Source organism: Canis lupus, chromosome 1 (assembly GCF_048164855.1).
Source record: "Canis lupus baileyi chromosome 1, mCanLup2.hap1, whole genome shotgun sequence".
NCBI classification, from domain to species: Eukaryota; Metazoa; Chordata; class Mammalia; order Carnivora; family Canidae; genus Canis; species Canis lupus.
Window position 1 is genome coordinate 113686508 of NC_132838.1, and position 16942 is coordinate 113703449.

A 16942-nucleotide genomic window follows, 5' to 3' on the forward strand; every position below is an offset into this window, starting at 1 on the left:
CTTTTATTTTCTTTCTCTCTTTTTTTAAGATTGTATTTATTTATTTGAGAGAGAAAAAGAGAGCCCAAGCGGGGAAGAGGGGCAGAGGGAGAGGGAGAAGCAGACTCCTGGCTGAGCAGAGAGCCCGATGTGGGGCTTGATCCCAGGACTCAGGGATCATGACCTGAGCCAAAGGCAGATGCTTAACGGACTGAGCCACCAGGCACCCCCAAAATTAAAAATTTTAAAAAGTCAACCAGCTTTACACATCAAAATCAGAGGAGCCATGAGGTACTGATACACGCCACCACAAGGATTCCTCTTGAAAACGTTGCTAAGTGAGAGAAGCCAGACACCAAGGACCACATATTGTGTGATTCCATTTATATGAATTGTCCAAAATAGTCAAATCTATAGAGTCAAAGAGAACATGAGTAGAGGGAGTTCATTGGTAGAGGGAGCTAATGGGAATGGAATCTCTTTTGGGGGTGATTTACAAATACTCATGGAAACCACTGACCTGTACACATTAAAAGGGTGCATTTAATGGTATGGAATTAAACCTTAATTTTTAAAAAGACATTAAATGTAAAACAAAACAAAACCAAAAAGGAGAAACCAGAAGGGCCTACTTCCAGAAAAGCCTCAGGCGCTAGCCATGTGGTAGGTAGTGACACATAACATGAGCTCATATTAAGAGCTCATGAGCTCTTGACACCCCCCCTCCCCACCCATCGACCTGATCCCCACTTGGATCCACTTTGCTGCCTTCCCATTTCCCAGCTGAGTGGACTGAGACTCAGAGGAGCAGTCCCTGGTCCAGAGTAAAGACCACCAGAGCCCGAATTTGAGCCTGGGGCTGTGCCATGGCACCACAAAATCCCAGTGGTTCTCCATCACCCCAATTCTCCGTAATGGAGGCTGAGAAAGGTGGAGTCACCTGCCCTGGGTCATGCGGTAATGGAACAGGGCTTCAAACCCTGGATGTCCCTGGATGTGCTGCTTCTGTATCCTGACTCTCCCCCTAGGCTGTGCTGAGCTCATGAAGAAATGTGAGACAAAGAATGGGGGGTGGGGGGTGTTGTGTTTCCTCTGCCAGAGAAAGAGCCTTGCTTGGGGGTGGGGTGCAGGGGTGGAGTGGGTGGTAAGGAGTCCCCAGGGACCCAGCCCAGCAGCTGCAAAGCCTCCAGTGCATTTTCCCCTGGCCGGTCCCCCCCAGATGGCAGGAGACCAGCCACCCCCACCCTCCCCAGGCGGGAGCCCCGTGGCTGAGCCAGACCAGCTGGTCAGCCCCTGAGGACTGGCAAGCGGGGGCTTGGAACTCTGCCATCTGGCCCCCGGGCCAGGAAGGACAGTTGGACAGGAGGCTCTGAGTGAGAACTGGGGGTCACATGGCCTACACCCCAGGTGGGCTCCCTGGAAGCCAGCTGCAGCATATGCGGGGTAAGGGGGAGGGCAGGGGGGACAACACTGGAGGACGTAGGAATCAAGGGACAGAGGCAGCGATGCAGAATGGAAACAGAAAGAAAAGAGAATGAGAAAGTAAGAGAAATAAAAAGACACGGACACCAGAGATAGCAACTCCCAGAATTTGCCCCCAGAGGAACTCGGGGAGCAGGACTGAGACAGGCGCGGGGAGAGAGGCCAAGGGGGCAGACCGCTCACATGTCCGCACCCCCTCCGCCCGAACCAGCCTGCTCCAGCCCTGCCTGGCCCCAGGGCCTGAGGGTGCGGCAGCCAGGAAATTTGCCGGCTGGATGGCAGCCGCCCGCCCTCCAGCGTGTGCCCAGTGTCTGAGCTCTCAGGCGGCCCCAGGGGACAAGCGGGGGCCTTGGGCAGCTCCTGAGGCCCAGCTGGGCTCCATCTGGGGGCCGTGGCCTCCTGAGCCACTCCCCACCGCCTCGGGCTCCCTCTGCTGGGGAAAGTCCTACGAGGGGGCCTGGCCCTGCCTCCCAGTCTCTCTGTGAACTCCAGCCAGACCCATGTCTCTGCTGGGCCTCAGCCTCTCTCCCTGGAACAGTGAGTGCTTCAACACCTCTCCCTTTCATGGGGACGGAAGAGCACGAGGCCCCAGATCCTCCCTCCAAAACCTGAATGGCCGGAAGAAGGACAGGGATGATCAAGCTCGCCAGTTACCAGAAAAAATACAAACGCAAACATCTATCCATCAGATTGGGAAAAAATCTAAAAAGTCTGACAATACCAGGTGCTGGTGAGTATGGGCAGAAACAGGAACTCTCATTCGCTGCTGCGGAGAGAGCATTAACTGGCAGCAGGCTTCAGGCAAGCTATTTGGCAAGATCACGTGAACTGAAGACCGTTCTAACTTTTGGCACTATATTAACATTCCATATATAACCTTCCAAAATACATTTTTAAACTGCAAAATGAGTGTGTGTGAGGGGAATGCCCTGAGTGGAAACAACTTCACATAAATAAGAACCACACTGAAGGTCAGGAAATAATGACCCAAGTAACTTTGAACACAGCACAGTGATGATATACATCCTCCAGTTGAAGACAATTAAAATGAAAATGTTGGGACACCTGGGTAGCTCAGTGGTTGAGCATCTGCCTTGGGCCCAGGGCATGATCTTGGAGTCTCAGGATTGAGTCCCACATCGGGCTCCCCGCAGGGAGCCTGCTTCTCCCTCTGCCTGTGTCTCTGCCATTCTCTCTGTGTCTCTCATAAATAAATAAATAAATCTTTAAAAAATAAATAAATAAAATAAAAATGTTAAAAACCTCTAAACAAATACTGAAACTCAGATCTGTTGAGTCAGTAATTCTGAAGCTACTTGGTAAAGTATGTCTTTTAAGCTTTACAATATCCACATGAGGACAGTACTATCATTATGCCCATTTTACTGAAGGAGAAAATGAGGCACAAAGAGAGAAGTAATTTCTAGGTCACCGAGTTGGTAGGTCAGAGAGCCAGGCTTGACCCCAGGCAGCCAGGCTCCCACATCCATGGCCTTGACCATGGTGCCACATTGCCTCCCACAGTCCCGCTGCCAAGTGACTTAGTATGATGGTGCTTCCCATTTGCAGACCTGAGGTTCAAAGCCAGAGGCAAAGCCACTTGCCTAACATCACCGGACTGGTAAGACACAGAGTTAGGATTCAAACCCAGACCCGTCTGATTCCTGAGTCTGTGCCTTTACCCACTGCGATGTGCTGCCAGGGAGGCGTTAGCAATCGTGGTGAGACCACTGACAATGCTGGTGATAGCTGCTGGGGCACCGGATGCCTTCTTTTCCCCCTCCTGATCCATGGTCTAAGCTTCTCCACCCTGCTCTGTGGCCCAGGGGGCTGCCCAGTCCAGACTGCCCCGATCCGCCCCCCTGCCCCCTGCCTTCTGGCTTCCAGATGGGTTAGGCTCAGGACTAGCTGCCGAAATCATGGGGCCTGGTACAAAATGAAAATGCAGGCCCTCACTCAAATATTATTAAGAACTTCAAGACAGTGATGGCAGAGCATATGACCATTACACCAACTTCCTCAAGCTGTCCTCAGCAGAGCATGCCTTCTGTTTCTGGCTGGTGCCCTGACAGTCACAGATCCCTGTTTCTTGAGAGCTTACCACATCGCCAACATCTTTTCAAGGGGTCTGAGAGGTTACAACTATTTTATAAAAATACTAAGGGGTTACTTGCCTTTAAAAAAAAATATTTCATTCATTTATTCATGACAGACACAGAGAGAGAAAGAGGCAGAGACACAGGCAGAAGGAGAAGCAGGCTCCATGCAGGGAGCCCTTCGTGGGACTCGATCCCGGGTCTCCAGGATCACACCCTGGGCTGAAGGCAGCGCCAAACCGCTGGACCATTGGGGCTGCCCCGCCACTTGCCTTTATTCTCATTCTCTCCCAAGAGTGTAGGGTGGTTTTGCAGGGACCATATGACCCGTGCTTTTGCCACAGAAAACAGAATGGCCGCAGAAGCAAAGGTAAGAATCTTATATTAAGCCAGACGTGAAAGAGCTGTGGCATTGAAAACAGTGCCAATCCTCTAATATTTTTTTTCAGCTTGGAAAATAAAGTTATTCTTCATAAAGGAATGCTTTGGGGTTAATATGTGATTGATTTGTTATCGTTGTTTTTTTTTTTTAAAGATTTTATTTATTTATTCACGAGAGACACACAGAGAGAGACAGAGACACAGGCAGAGGGAGAAGCAGGCTCCCTGTAGGGAGCCTGATGCAGGACTTGATCCCAGGATTGCAGGATCACGACCTGAGCCAAAGGCAGACGCTCAACCACTGAGCCACCCAGGCATCCCGTTATTGTTGCTTTTAGTTTAATCGTTTATTTTTTAGTGCAGTAAATATCAGTACGTGTAATTCACCCGAACAAAAGCTGTTTGGGGATCTCCACGATTTCTAAGAGTGTAAAGAGACCAAGTCATCTGAGGCCGCTGCTGCGCATAAAGCAATGACATCACTGGCATCAGATTCAGATCTGTTTGTCTCTTTGCTCCTTTGACTATGTCCCTGACAGAACGTGAGCCCCATGAAGGTTGTGGTTTTGAGTCAGTTTTGCCCACTGCTGTATTCCAGCACCAAGAAAAGCAGTTGGCATACAGCAGGTGCTCAATAAAGTTTTGCTGCATAGATGAATGGATTTTAATTAGTGTTTTTATGCTTTTATTATTAGCTTTCTTTCTTTCTTTCTTTCTTTCTTTCTTTCTTTCTTTCTTTCTTTCTTTCTTTCTTTCTTTCTTTCTTTCTTTCTTTCTTTCTTTCTCTCTCTCTCTCTCTCTTTCTTTCTTTTTGCCAGGCCCTATGCCAAGCCCTTTAGCAGCATAACTATGCAGGAGGTATATCAAAAGGAATGGTGAAGAGCCAAGGGTTCTGGATTTGAATCCAAGCTCCTCACTTGCTACTCTGGGCCAGCAGGTTCGCCTCTTGGAGGCTCAGTTTCCCATGGGTCATGGTCAGGCATTGTTCCTGGCACCTAAAGGCAGGAGCTGTTACATCTTAAGAGGCGAAAAGCAACACCCACTTTCGCACCTCCAGCCATTCATTCGTGTCAAGTGATCAGATACTGATCACTGACTGGCTGCCAGCTAGGAGCAGAGATAATGTAGACACCGTGTCTGTTCCCTGAGCCCTCCCCACTTGCTAAGGGAGATGCTGGCTAGCTGTGTGTCCTTCGGCCAGGTGCTTTACCTTCTGTGCCTTGCTTTCCCCAATGGTAGAATGAGGAATAATAATGGTACCAATCCCTTAGGGTTGCTGGAAGGCGTGAGTGACTATTAACTGGATTCTCTCAGTATTCCCTTTCTGCTCTTCCTTCTAGACACATTTGAAATAAATCCTTGTATTAAATCTCTTCTGTGTGGAATACCTTGAGTGCAGTCTGATCCTGACTCAGGCCACCCCATGGCATCAGGAGTCCCTATCTGGGTCAGCCAGGCCATACCTGTAGCTTCTTGAGCTGGCTGTTGACGGTGGCTAGGTCCCCTCCAGGATCCACGTCTTGCAGCTGGCTTTCCATGTGAAGGAGCTTCTTGTCCAGCTCGGCGAAGCTCTGGACCAGCTGGTCAGCCTTGCTGGCCTCAAAGAGCTGCCGCGCCTTGGCCTGGGTGGTACTCTCCAGCTCGGCCCAGCACTGCCGGATCTCACCCAGCTTTTTCCGCACTGAGGCCGCCAGCTCCGGCTTCTCCTGCATCAGTTGCTGGCCCTCCTGTCCCAGAGGAGTGGGAGACAGGAAGTGAAAGGGAGGGGGCAGGTGGTGGGGAGGGACAGAGAAGTATGGGGGCAATGGGACACAGAGACATGGAGACAGAGACAGGCCCAGAGATGGAAGGGACCAACGCAAGGGAAGAAAGATGAGCCAAGAGACAGACAGATATAGAGTGATGGACACAAGGATATGCACGTAAAGTCAGAAACATGGGAAGAGGACCATAAGAAAGACAGATGAGACAGAGACAGAGACAGAGATAGAAGAGATACAGAAAGAGCAAAAGAAGTAGAGAGAGTGAACTTCCATTAAACTCAAAGAGTGGCTTTGCCCCATGCCACCATTTATGGGGCACCATTGGGTTTAAGGCTGACCTGAGTGTCCCCCTTTGAGTTAGAGGAGTGGGGGTACTGAGGCCTATAGGGCTAGGGGTTCAACAAGAGTAGGAATCAGTTTTGGGGGTTGAGGTTGGGTTCCTCCAAGACTGGAGTCAAGCTCCTTGGCAGCCTAGAGCTACATAGGGTATAGTACATATTAAGAATAACAACGCCATAGCAATTATGCACCTGGGTGCTTGGCCTTCTATTAAGGACTTTACATGCACTAGAGCACAGGGAAGTAGCAATGTTTATTATTTTCTTCTTTTCTTTTCTTTTTTAAAGTTTTATTTGCTTAAGTAATCTCTACACCCAATGTGGGGCTCAAATTCCCAACCCCAAGATCAAGAGTCACATGCTCTTCTGACTGAGTCAGCCAGGCACCCCTAGTTTAAAGCGGAGAAAATTGAGGCTCAAAGGGGTTAGCACAATTCACCAAGGCTCACAGCTGGTAAGAGGCAAAGACACAATTGGAACCCAAGGTTGTAGGAATCCAAAGTTCCCATTAACCCTGGGCTTCCCTGGACTGCTCCACCAGCCTGTCTACTTGACCTCCCATCTTAGATGCTTCAAGTGGAGTGGGAGAAAGCTTGGTGGGAGAGGTTACAGGAGAGTAAGGGCACCATGCAGAAGAGATGCTACCCATTTTACAGATGGCAAAACCGAAGCTCTAAGAGGTTATGTGAATCGCTCAAGGCCATACTGCTAGGAGCAGATGTGCAAATGACCTGAAGGGGTTCAGAGGGTGTAGGAATGGCAGGGCGGCAGTGGAGGGTTCAGGAACTGAGATGTGGGTCCCCCTGGAGGCCTCCAGCACCTGGCACAGGCAGAGGGACCTTCTACATCCTCACCCTCTCGATCTTCTCCAGCCACTCCTTATTCTGAGCCAGTTCGGCCATGAATGCCTGGTGCCGGAGCCATCTCTTATGCAGCTTGTGGCCGTCTTCCCTCGTGCCATCCCGCGCCATTAGCATCTTCTCATGGATCCAGCCATCCAGCTGTGCAGGACAGGGGGAGGAGCTCAGCTGAATCCCCCAACTTGGCACAGTACCCCTATCTCCTCCAAAGGTCCCAGATTCAAAACCTAGACTGCTAGATTTAGGGGTAGGGAGGGAGGAAGGGATGGAAGAAACTTTGCAAGTAAGGCCTTTATTGGGGGTGTTTGGGGGCACAGTTCAAGCTCTTTCCTACAGGTGGAAGATGGATTGGCATCCCCAGAATGCCCAGTCTCTAGTTGCCCTGACCTCAGGGCAGCCCTTCACAACTCCTCATAAGCCCCCAAAGGTACAGCTTCTGAGCCAGTCAGCCTCCTCCCACCCAGGGGCAAAGAAACCCTCCAAAACTAGATCTCCACCTAATTTAACCAACTTCCAATTTAGCCTCAGCTTCCCGCGCCATCTTCCCAATAGCAACACTTTGACCCTACCGTTTAGTCTTAACCGCCTCTAATAACCACCAATTCAAGATTCTCAACCCATTCCCAAGGGTATCAAATGAAGAAGGTACCTAGCCTTAACCTCCCAATATGGCCGGATGAACTCTTAAGCAACTTCCCAATTAGAGCCAAGTCTAGTACCCTCCAGACCAGCCCTCCAATCTGGGATAAACCCATTCCCCACAACCCAAATCCAGCTTTCCTAATGAGCCCACAGGACTTCCCATATTCAGCCCCAGGACACCAAGACTGCAATTCCCCCAAACCATGACTAGTTCCAGCCCCTAGGCAAAGCCAGCCTCCCAAATGTAAGCAACAGGGCTGCCTGCTGGCTCCCCAAATGAGCCTACCCCAAAATCTAGTCCCAGACTCCCCAAGAGAATCAGACAGAACTTCCTAAGCCAGCCCCCCTCCCAAACTAAAGCCATTTCTACTCCCTCCCCCACTCACCAGCAAGACCAGTCATCCAAAATGCAAGCACAGAATAGGGCCCCCCTCATTATCCTGAGCAGGACCAATCGCAAAGCTGCTTTCTGAAGTCCCCCAAATAAGATCTGTCCCCCAAACCGGAATCTCCCCACCCACTCATGACCAAACCTAGCACCTGGGACATTTTGCTCCTCCCCCTTTCCCTCCCCCCCCACCCCCGTCACAAGATCCTCCTCTTCCCTCCCCGCAAAAAAAAAAAAAAAAAAAAAAAAAATTAAAAAAAAAATACAGACTAGCCCTGCCTGGGAGGCAAATGCAGTCAAAGCCAAGGACAAATCCCGAGCCAGCCAAACCCCACCCCGTGTCCCCGGAGCATGTGCTCCCTAGGGGTCCGGGTCAGCTTCAGACTCCGTCATACACACACACACTAGAGCCAAGTCAAACACTGAACCCTCCAACTCAATTCACAGGTTTCTGACACACAAGGAAGAGCTCGCCAATGGCAGCCACACAGTGAAGGCAAAGCCCTAAAGGAGATGGTACTTCGTCATCAAGGTAAAGTCCCCCAAAAGTGATTGACCCCCATCATCCAGGGCCAAACTAGAGTCCCGAACAACCAAGGAAATGGCCCTCAAAATCAGAGCCCCCAAACCCAGAGCGGATGCAAGTCCCTCATTGCCCAAAGCAGAACCCCCCCTCCCCGGAAAAGTGATTTGCTCCCATCATTTAAGGCTAACACAGATCGCCCAAGAACCAAGGAAGAAACCGTTCAAAAGGCGGAGAGCCCCCCAGCCCCAGGGCAAAAATCAGCTCCCCCAAAACCCAGAGGAGAGCCCCCTAGAGAGGATGAGACCTCCTTCAGCCCCAGGGCAGATCCAGACTACCCCCGGAGTAGCCTTAGAAGTCCTCCCTGTGCCGCTTCCCTCCCCTGGGACCCGGCCCCTCAGTCCCGCCCGCACCAGCACCGCGGACAGCTCCCAGCTGCACCGTCCCTCCCCAGGGCTGGGGTCCCCGCGCCGCCCGCGCCCCTCCTTCCCGCGGCCTCGGCGGGCGAGCACGCGCCCGAGCCCCCTCCCCCGCACGCGTCGGCGGGGACGCGCGCCAGCCCCCTCCCCCGGGCGCCCCGGGGACCTGAAGTGGCAGCGGCGTTGGCGGAGCGTCCCTGCGGCGGGCGGGCTCTCGCCCCTCCACTGCGACGGCGGTGGCAGCGGTGGCGACGGCTGAGACTCCGGCGGACGCGCGCCCCCGCCCCCGCCCCCGCGCCGCGGCAGCGCGCCCGCCCGCGCGCGCCCCCTGCCTGCCTCCGTGCCCGCCTCCTTGCCGGGCCTCAGTCGGGGGGTGGCGGAGGATTCACCACCTCCCTAAAGCATGGGGGGCCGGGAGTGGGGGTGGTTCTGCGCCATCTCAGATTACTGCTACTTGGTCCAGAACGATCCCACGGGAGGGAGAAGGAGCTCCCGGACCTAATCGAAGGACAGGAGGGGGGGCCTGAGGCCGGGCTCCCTCAGCTACGTGAAGTATGGGGTGGGGTGGGGGTGGGGTGGGCTCCTGAACCATCTCGAACGAGAAGGGATTCCGATTCCCGGCTATCTCAGGAATATAGACAGGCGATATGGGAGGAGTCCCGGAACATCTCAGAAGATGTTGGCCAGATGGACTTCTAACAGGGACTGCCAGAATGATCTCCATCGGGAAGGAGGGAGACAGGGGTTCCCAGAGCCGTCTCGCGTGGGACTGAGTCCCAGACCCACCTCTAATGGACTTGAGTTATGTGGGGGTGGGAGGTACGGAGGCCCTTGTCCATTTCATATGTGGGGAGAACACTCTCCCGTGGGGGTTCACCGCGGAGGGTGTCAAACCATCTTTTAATAAGAGGAATTAGGGCCTGGTTCCTGAACCATCCTTGTCTGGGTTAAACTTAGGCACTGGATTATTAGGAGAGGGGTGGTGATGATCCTGGATAGTTGGATGAGGCCGGGATCATCTCTGGGGGTTAGGAGATGTTTATGGGGCCATCTCTAATGGGAGCGACCTTTTATGTGGTCCAGAACTGCTTCTATGGAATGCAGGGGAAGGGAGGGGAGATAGCTTGCCTCCTGAACTGTTTCTAAGGGGGCAGGGGACCTGAACCATCTCTGATTGGGGCGATCCTTACAGATGTGTAGATCATCCCTAAAGGGGATAGAGCTTGATTCCTGGACACTTTTAAAGGGGTGAAAGCTTGTTTCCAGGCCGTCTCTCTGAGCGAAGTTGCGCTCTGGACAGCTGGTCTACCCCCTCCTGTCCCTGCCGGTCTCCCACCACTCTCCCCAGCAAAGCGCTTCTCACAAATCTCCCGAGAGAAAGGTGAGATCACCGCGCGTCCCCGCGGGACCCGTAGGCGCGAACGCGCGCCGTTGCCAGGGGCGCCCAGGGCCCCTCCCTTTCCCCCCGGCGGGACGGGAGGTGGAAGCTGCGGAGCTTGCGCACTGAGGCTGGAACCCGCGCGCCCCCTGGCGGCTCCGAGTGAACATAGCTCCGCGACCCACTTAGACGGGGCGTCCCCGCCCCCATGGCGACTCAGCCCTGGAGCATTTCCCTCCCTAGGAAAGAAGTCACTGTGCCCAGCACAGCTGGAGTTCCTACCTCGTGGCAATCTCGGAGGAAGTGCTGCAGCCCGAGTTGGTCGTGTAGCTTCTGCATCCATTGCCGGGCCCGTAGTTGGTTTTCTTGGCTCCTGGGGATGGGGAGATAGGGGCTGGGGCAAGTCTGTGGGGCGACACCAGCAGTAGGGCTGTGAGGGCATCAGGCTTGGCAGGGCTAGGAACCCGGGGCATATGTAAGAGCGAGGAAGAGACGGGAACAAAGTGGGAGTGTGGGGCGGGGAGCAAAGAAACATCAGTGAGGGCAGAGCCAGTGAGCTGGGGAGGGGCAGAGGGAGAGGGAAGGAGAGAATGGGGGAGAGAGGGACAGAGATAGACAGAGACCTGGAAAGAAATACAGACACTTAGAAAAAGAAAGAGAGACACAAGCCCAGAGAGATAAGAGACATGCAGAGTAAAAAATATAGAGAGATAGTAATTTAGAGATGAAGAGACACCTGGAGAGAAAAAGACACCAGGAGGGGGAGATAGACTCAGAGAGAGAGAGAGAGAGAGAGAGAGAGAGATGCAGAGGCCTAGAGAGAAATAAACACACTGACACAAGACCAGAGACAGGGAGAAGCAGACTTCAAGAGGAAGTGATTGACAAAGAGAAGGAAACCCCGGGGAGAAAAAAAAAAATGAGGAAAGACAAGGAAAGAAATGCAGCAGGGTAGTGAGGCAGAGAGAGAGAGACCAAGAGCAGTAGACAAGGAGAGAGAGAAAGAGGCAGAGAGAGGGAAAGTGATGGGGTCAGGGCAGGGACACAGGGAGAGGAAAAGGCAGAGAAGTGGCAAGATGACACCAGTAAAAGATTCAGCTAGCCAGATGGGAGGAGGGTGCAGCAGAGCTAGAGAAAGGGAAGAGAGTGGGGTGTGGGCAAAGATGGGGCTGCAGCCACACAGAGTGTGGGCAGGTGCACTGGCAAGCAAGGCCAGACCTTTGGCCTAGGTGAACTGGCCGGGCTGGATCCAAGCCCCAGCACCCCGGAGCCAGCCCAGACCACAGCCCCAGGCAGCCTGGCCTCCTGCCCACAGTACAGAGTGCCCAAGAGTCTGGAGGGGGGCTGGGACATCCCATTTTCCTTTGTCTTGCACAAGCCATTCCCACCTCAGGGCCTTGGCACCGGCTGTTCCCTCTGCCCGGAATGCTCCCCCCACCCCCAATATCTACTATCTAAATACCACCTTCTTAGTGAAGCCCCTTCTGATGGCTCTCCAAGACTTTCTGGCTTTCTTTTCTTTTTTAATTTTCACTTGCACTTAGCACTAACACACTATATGTTATTTATTTATCTTGGCCATCTCCCCCACTAGGATTTCATTCCACAAGGGTAGGAATCTTTGTTTTCATCACAGATATATCCCAAATGCCTAGAAAAAGAGCCTCGCACACATCAGGTGCTCAATATACATTTCCTGAATGAATGAATGAATGAATGAATGAATGAATGAATGAGACATAAAGCAGAGAGAGAGAGATGACAGAAACAAAGGTAAAGTGAGAAAGACAGAGGAGCAGAAGAGAACACAAAATCAGAGAGATGCAGATGGAGGGAGAGAAAAACAGGGAGAAACACAAAAGGAAGCAGAGACTCAGAGATCTACACCCAAGTGGAGGCAAAGGGGCAAAGAAAAGTCACAGAGAACCAGGGGCATGACTGGAAGAAGGAACAGGACAAGCCAGAGACCAACAACCAAAGTACCAATTCCCTTCTGCCTAGACCCAGCTCAGGAGCCAGGAAATAGGAAATGCCTCTGAAATTGAACTTAAATAATTCCTCCAGGTCTTCACCAGCCAATTTGCCAGCATCAGTGCTAGGAATGAGGAAAATCCCTCTTTTCCCAGAGATCGAGACAACAACAATGTTCACATCCTTCCTATCCCAGCTGGGTCACTTCCTGGCTGTGATCTTGGGTAAGTCACTTCCCCTAACTGAGTCTCTAGATTGCAAAATGCAGATAAGAAGAACACTTCACACACAGGACACAGGACACAGGACACAGGACACAGGATGGGGCAGGTTCCAGGTGAGGCCAGACACAGAGGAGCAAAGTGTCTCACCTTGAATCTCTCAGATTAAGGGGTAGAGCTGGGACTAGCATCTGACTGCCTGACTCCAGGACCGCAGCCCCCAGCTCTGCACCATTCTATCCCCTGTTGTGGGTGTGGAAAACCCTCTCCAAGGTCCCCAGAGAGTGGATATTTTATGACTTCCAGCAGGTAGGAAACCTGTCCCTAGACAAACGAACTGTGAAGGTGCAGGGGTTGGTAGGAAGACAGGCACCCGGACTGTCTGGGTTCCTGCTGTGTTCCCAGCCTCACCCAGCACAAGCCTGGGGGCTCCCACAAACCCCTGTATTTCTTCCATCCCGGTCCTGACCATTCCGGGCCATCCTTGTCAGACAGCATGTGAGCTCTGTGAGGGCAGGAATCGTGTGCTGTCCTGGTCACTACTGTGTGCCCAGCATCGCCCCACACAGGGCCTTGGAACAGGGGATGGACTCAGTAGCTGTTTTAATTAGCTGAGTAAATGATAGAATGAAAGGAGCAATTAATGACCAAAAAGGAAGGGAGGAAGGAAGAAGGAATCACAGAATGAGGAGTCCCCTAGGTTCCATCCTTGTCATTCTGCAGAGCCCGGCATATAGCAGGTGTTTAAGAAATGGGTGGAAAAGGGAGGGTGGGTCCCAGCATGCCACTGGGAGTGCTAGATCATGAGTTTATACCCTTAGGACCAGAATCCCCATGAAAGCTTCCCTTAGAAAATTTCAGCCTTGTCCCAGATGAATTTAGGGGAGCCCCAGACAGAGGAAGGGCTGGGGTCTCTGGGTTGTCGATGGTGGTGGAGTGACCAGGCATGCTTTCCATCAGACAGTGGAAAGACAGAGGGAGGGGCACTGGGTCCTCATGGCTCACCATAAGGGGCAGAAACAGCAATGATGATAGAAATCAGGCTGGAGGAGCCCCTATAAAAGACTCAACTTGAGGGATGGGATTTTGGGTGGGCAGCAGGGGGAAGTAGGGGATAGTGTTTCATTCAGGGCCTAGAAGAGTGCCTGGCACACACTGGATATTCAGTAAATGTCTTTGCTCAATTAGTGCAAGGGCAGACAAGAGACAGGGTAGTGGCGAGAGACAGATGGTGACTGATGGTGTGCAAGAGAAGCATGATAGAGACACCGACACATGCACACACTCTGCGTGCCTCCTAGGGAACTGGGCCTTCAGGGCCTGCTGGAGGTGCTCATTCACAATATCCAAAACCCAGTATGGCAGGGGACAGTATCCCGTCTGGAAAGCCAGACCGGAACCTGTGTCTGGCCTTCAGCTGCTGGATTCTGGGGCCCAGAAAACAGGGCAGACGCCGGGCATCTAGAAAAAGAAGTTAACATTTTAACAACCAGTCCAGCTACCCCAGGCTGCTGAGAGCAGGCTTGGCAGAGAAACTTCACTGTATATCCTTTCCGTATCTTTTGGGTTTCCGACCACCAGTTGGTTACCTTTTCACAAAATATCAAGTTCAGTCAAATCTGAAACAGTATGGAATTAAATAGAAATCAGAGAGGGGCAGAGCAGCAGAAATCGGGATGGAAAGGAGAGGGGAGCCCTGGCCTCTTCGTCCCTCCCTCTGTGCCCCTGGGGTGTGAGGGACCTACTTCTCCAACAGCCGGGTCACAGCCTCCTGGGCCTGCTCGCCATAGGCGTTGCCCTGCCTCAGTAGGCCCTCAGCAGCCTGCACAGCCACCTGCATCTTCTGCTGGTTCAGCTCCATCGTGGTGAGAAAATCCCGGTGCCTTTTCAGTGCCTCCTCTACGGACTCCACTGTGCCTGGGAGCTCGGGACCCGACAGTGCCATCTCCTGGGGAGGGGAGGAGTTTGGATGGGGGTGTTCAGGTCAGCTTGGTGCCAGGACCTGGGAGAGGCTGCTGGCCTGGCTTGCCACCTCCCCTCTATGTCCTCTCTCTTTGTTCACCTCATTCTAACATGGAACATGCCAGGTATGACCCAACCTCCGGGCCTTTGCCTATGCTAGGCCCTCTGCCTGGCAGTCCCTCCCTCCAGATACCTCCATGGTCGGCTCCTTCACTTTCTTCAGGTCCTCTGACCATCTGCCAGAAATACCACCTGCTGCCCCAGCTACGTCCCTTTGCCTTGCTTTATTATTTTTCATAGCGTATACCTGACATATTATTTTTGTATGCATTTACTTGTTTATCATCTTCACACACACACACACACACACACACACACACACACACACGAAGGCCAGCTGCAGGAGAGTGGGATTTTTGTGTTCTGTTTTCTAAAGTCTGGTCAGTCCCAGAATAGTGCGTGGCACAGAGGAGGCATTCGGTAAATATTTGGTTAATCCATTAAGCCTGAACTGGGAGCTGGGTGGCCTCCAGGAAGTTCTTTCCCTCTCTGGGGTTAGTTTTCTAACTGTAAAACAGCGAGGTCAGAAAGGTTCTCTAAAGGCTCCCTCAGCATCCATATTCAGAATTCCTGGGGCTCCCTGTCTGTCCCCCCAGATAATCCTCAAACTGGGTCAGCTTTCTCTAAGATAACTAGCATAGGCAGGGGCCCTTTCTAAAATGATCTCCAAAGCTTGGTAGCTACTCTTGGACAACTGGGGGGAAACGGAATCTTCTATCTTGTCCAAATCCTCAATCTTGCTTGCCCTCCTAGAATGATCTCCAAATGGATCAGCTCTTCCCAGATAACCATGGCAAGCCAGTTGATTTCTCAAACCATAAACATTTCCCCTCTGCAGAGGGCATGCAAATTACCACTCCCAATAAGAAGATTATCTGCTAATTTGGGCACCCACAACCATGTAATCCACAATCAATTGCTGATCCAGATAACCTCTCAGCCTGAATTACCTATTTCCATAATCTTTATCCTCCCGTCATCCACCCCAAGATCTTTGAACTCCATTAACCATCACCAATCAACCCTCGAGGTCTCAACTTCCTTCCAGACACGCACCCGGGAAGTCACTGCAATGTATATCCAAGTGCGTTACTCGCTTGGGATAGTCCACAAAGTGTCAGCCACCTTAGATAAATCACCGATCCACCCGTCATCCTCCTCAGATCCTGGCAGCACACCCACACGTGTTCACTCCAGATGATCCACAAACCAGCGCTCCATACCAGATACCCTCGCCACTCCCGCTGCCCTCGGATAAGCCACGAACCCAGTGGTCCCTGCAAACACACTCGTGCGTACGTTTCCCTGTCCCCACGATCCCCCGTGGCCTCAAGCCCCCACCGTGAGCCCCGAAGCGGCCACCTGGTTGCGGAGCACCGCGCGAGCCTGGCGGAGGTCGCGCAGAAAGAGTTGGTAGACGTGCGCCTGCACCAGGGCGTCCCTGCGCGCCTCCCACAAGCCGAGCAGCTTGTGCCAGCCCAGTTCGAGGTGCGGCAGCCACTCGTCGAGCGCCAGGCCGGGGCCCAGCTCGGCGCCGTCGGATGCCAGCAGCGCCTCGCTGGCTGCCACGATGCGCGCGTAGTCCTCCTCGCGCTGGTCCACTTCCTCCTTGAGCGCGGCGTGGCGAGCCAGCAGCGCGTCCGCCTCCTCCAGGCTGCCGGGCAGGGGCCCCTCGACGCCGCCCGCCGCCTCCTGAGCGCGCACCAGCCAGTCCAAGAAAGCGTCCAGGTCGTGCAGGAAGCGCTGCAGGCGCCCGGCCGCGGCCACCGCCTCGCCGCAGGCCTGAGCCGCGCTCGCCAGCGCGCCCCACTCGGCGCCCAGTTCTTCCGCACCCTGGTGCAGCCGCGCCGCCTGCGTCGGGAAGCGCACAGCCAGCAGGGCGGCCTCCTCCTGGAGGGCCGCCTGGCGGGGCTCGAGCGCTTGCAGAGCCGCCTCCAGGCCGCTGAGGCGCCACTGCAGGGCGCCGCCGGCTCGGGGCGCGCTCTCCACCGCCCTCCGCTTCTCGCGCACCTGGGCGCGCACCTCGGCCACCTCCAGCACGTGGTTCTCCACCAGCAGCACTGCGCTCACCTCCTCTTTGCGCTGTTCCACCAGCTCCACGATGCGGTTCCACCTGCCCAGGGGAAGGAGGGCGACTTGAGGACGACGACAGGGACTCCTCCTGGGCCTAGAAGGCCCAGGGTCCTGGGATAGGACCGGGCCACTGTGTGACTTTGGAAAGTCACTCTGCCTCATCGAGCCCCGGCTTCTGCCTGTGTAAAATAAAACCCTACAAGGCACACTTGCTTAGAGCAGCGGTTCTCAAAATGTAATCTGAGCGAGGTCAAAACTATCTTTATAATAACGCTAAGATGCCATTTGCCTTCTCACTCCTAGTCTGTCCCCAGAGTCCATAGTTCTCAGAGTCTTTGTGACCAAGACCGGAGGCAGGAGCAGACTCGAGAACTCAGCTGCCTTCTCCTCAACCAGACAGCAAAGA

General features: G+C 53.4%; 1 protein-coding gene across 2 annotated transcripts in view; it reads right to left on the reverse strand.

Annotated features, from left to right (window-relative positions):
- SPTBN4 (spectrin beta, non-erythrocytic 4) overlaps window positions 1-16942 on the reverse strand; it is a 76257-nt gene that overhangs the window by 21752 nt on the left and 37563 nt on the right. For both annotated transcript variants that reach the window (XM_072777449.1, XM_072777455.1), the window contains exons 17-21: window positions 15826-16576; window positions 14187-14389; window positions 10532-10622; window positions 6894-7040; window positions 5402-5665 (exon numbers count right to left, since the gene is read on the reverse strand). In XM_072777449.1, coding sequence (XP_072633550.1) covers window positions 5402-5665; window positions 6894-7040; window positions 10532-10622; window positions 14187-14389; window positions 15826-16576 — 1456 coding nt within the window. The remainder of the gene's footprint in view (window positions 1-5401; window positions 5666-6893; window positions 7041-10531; window positions 10623-14186; window positions 14390-15825; window positions 16577-16942) is intronic.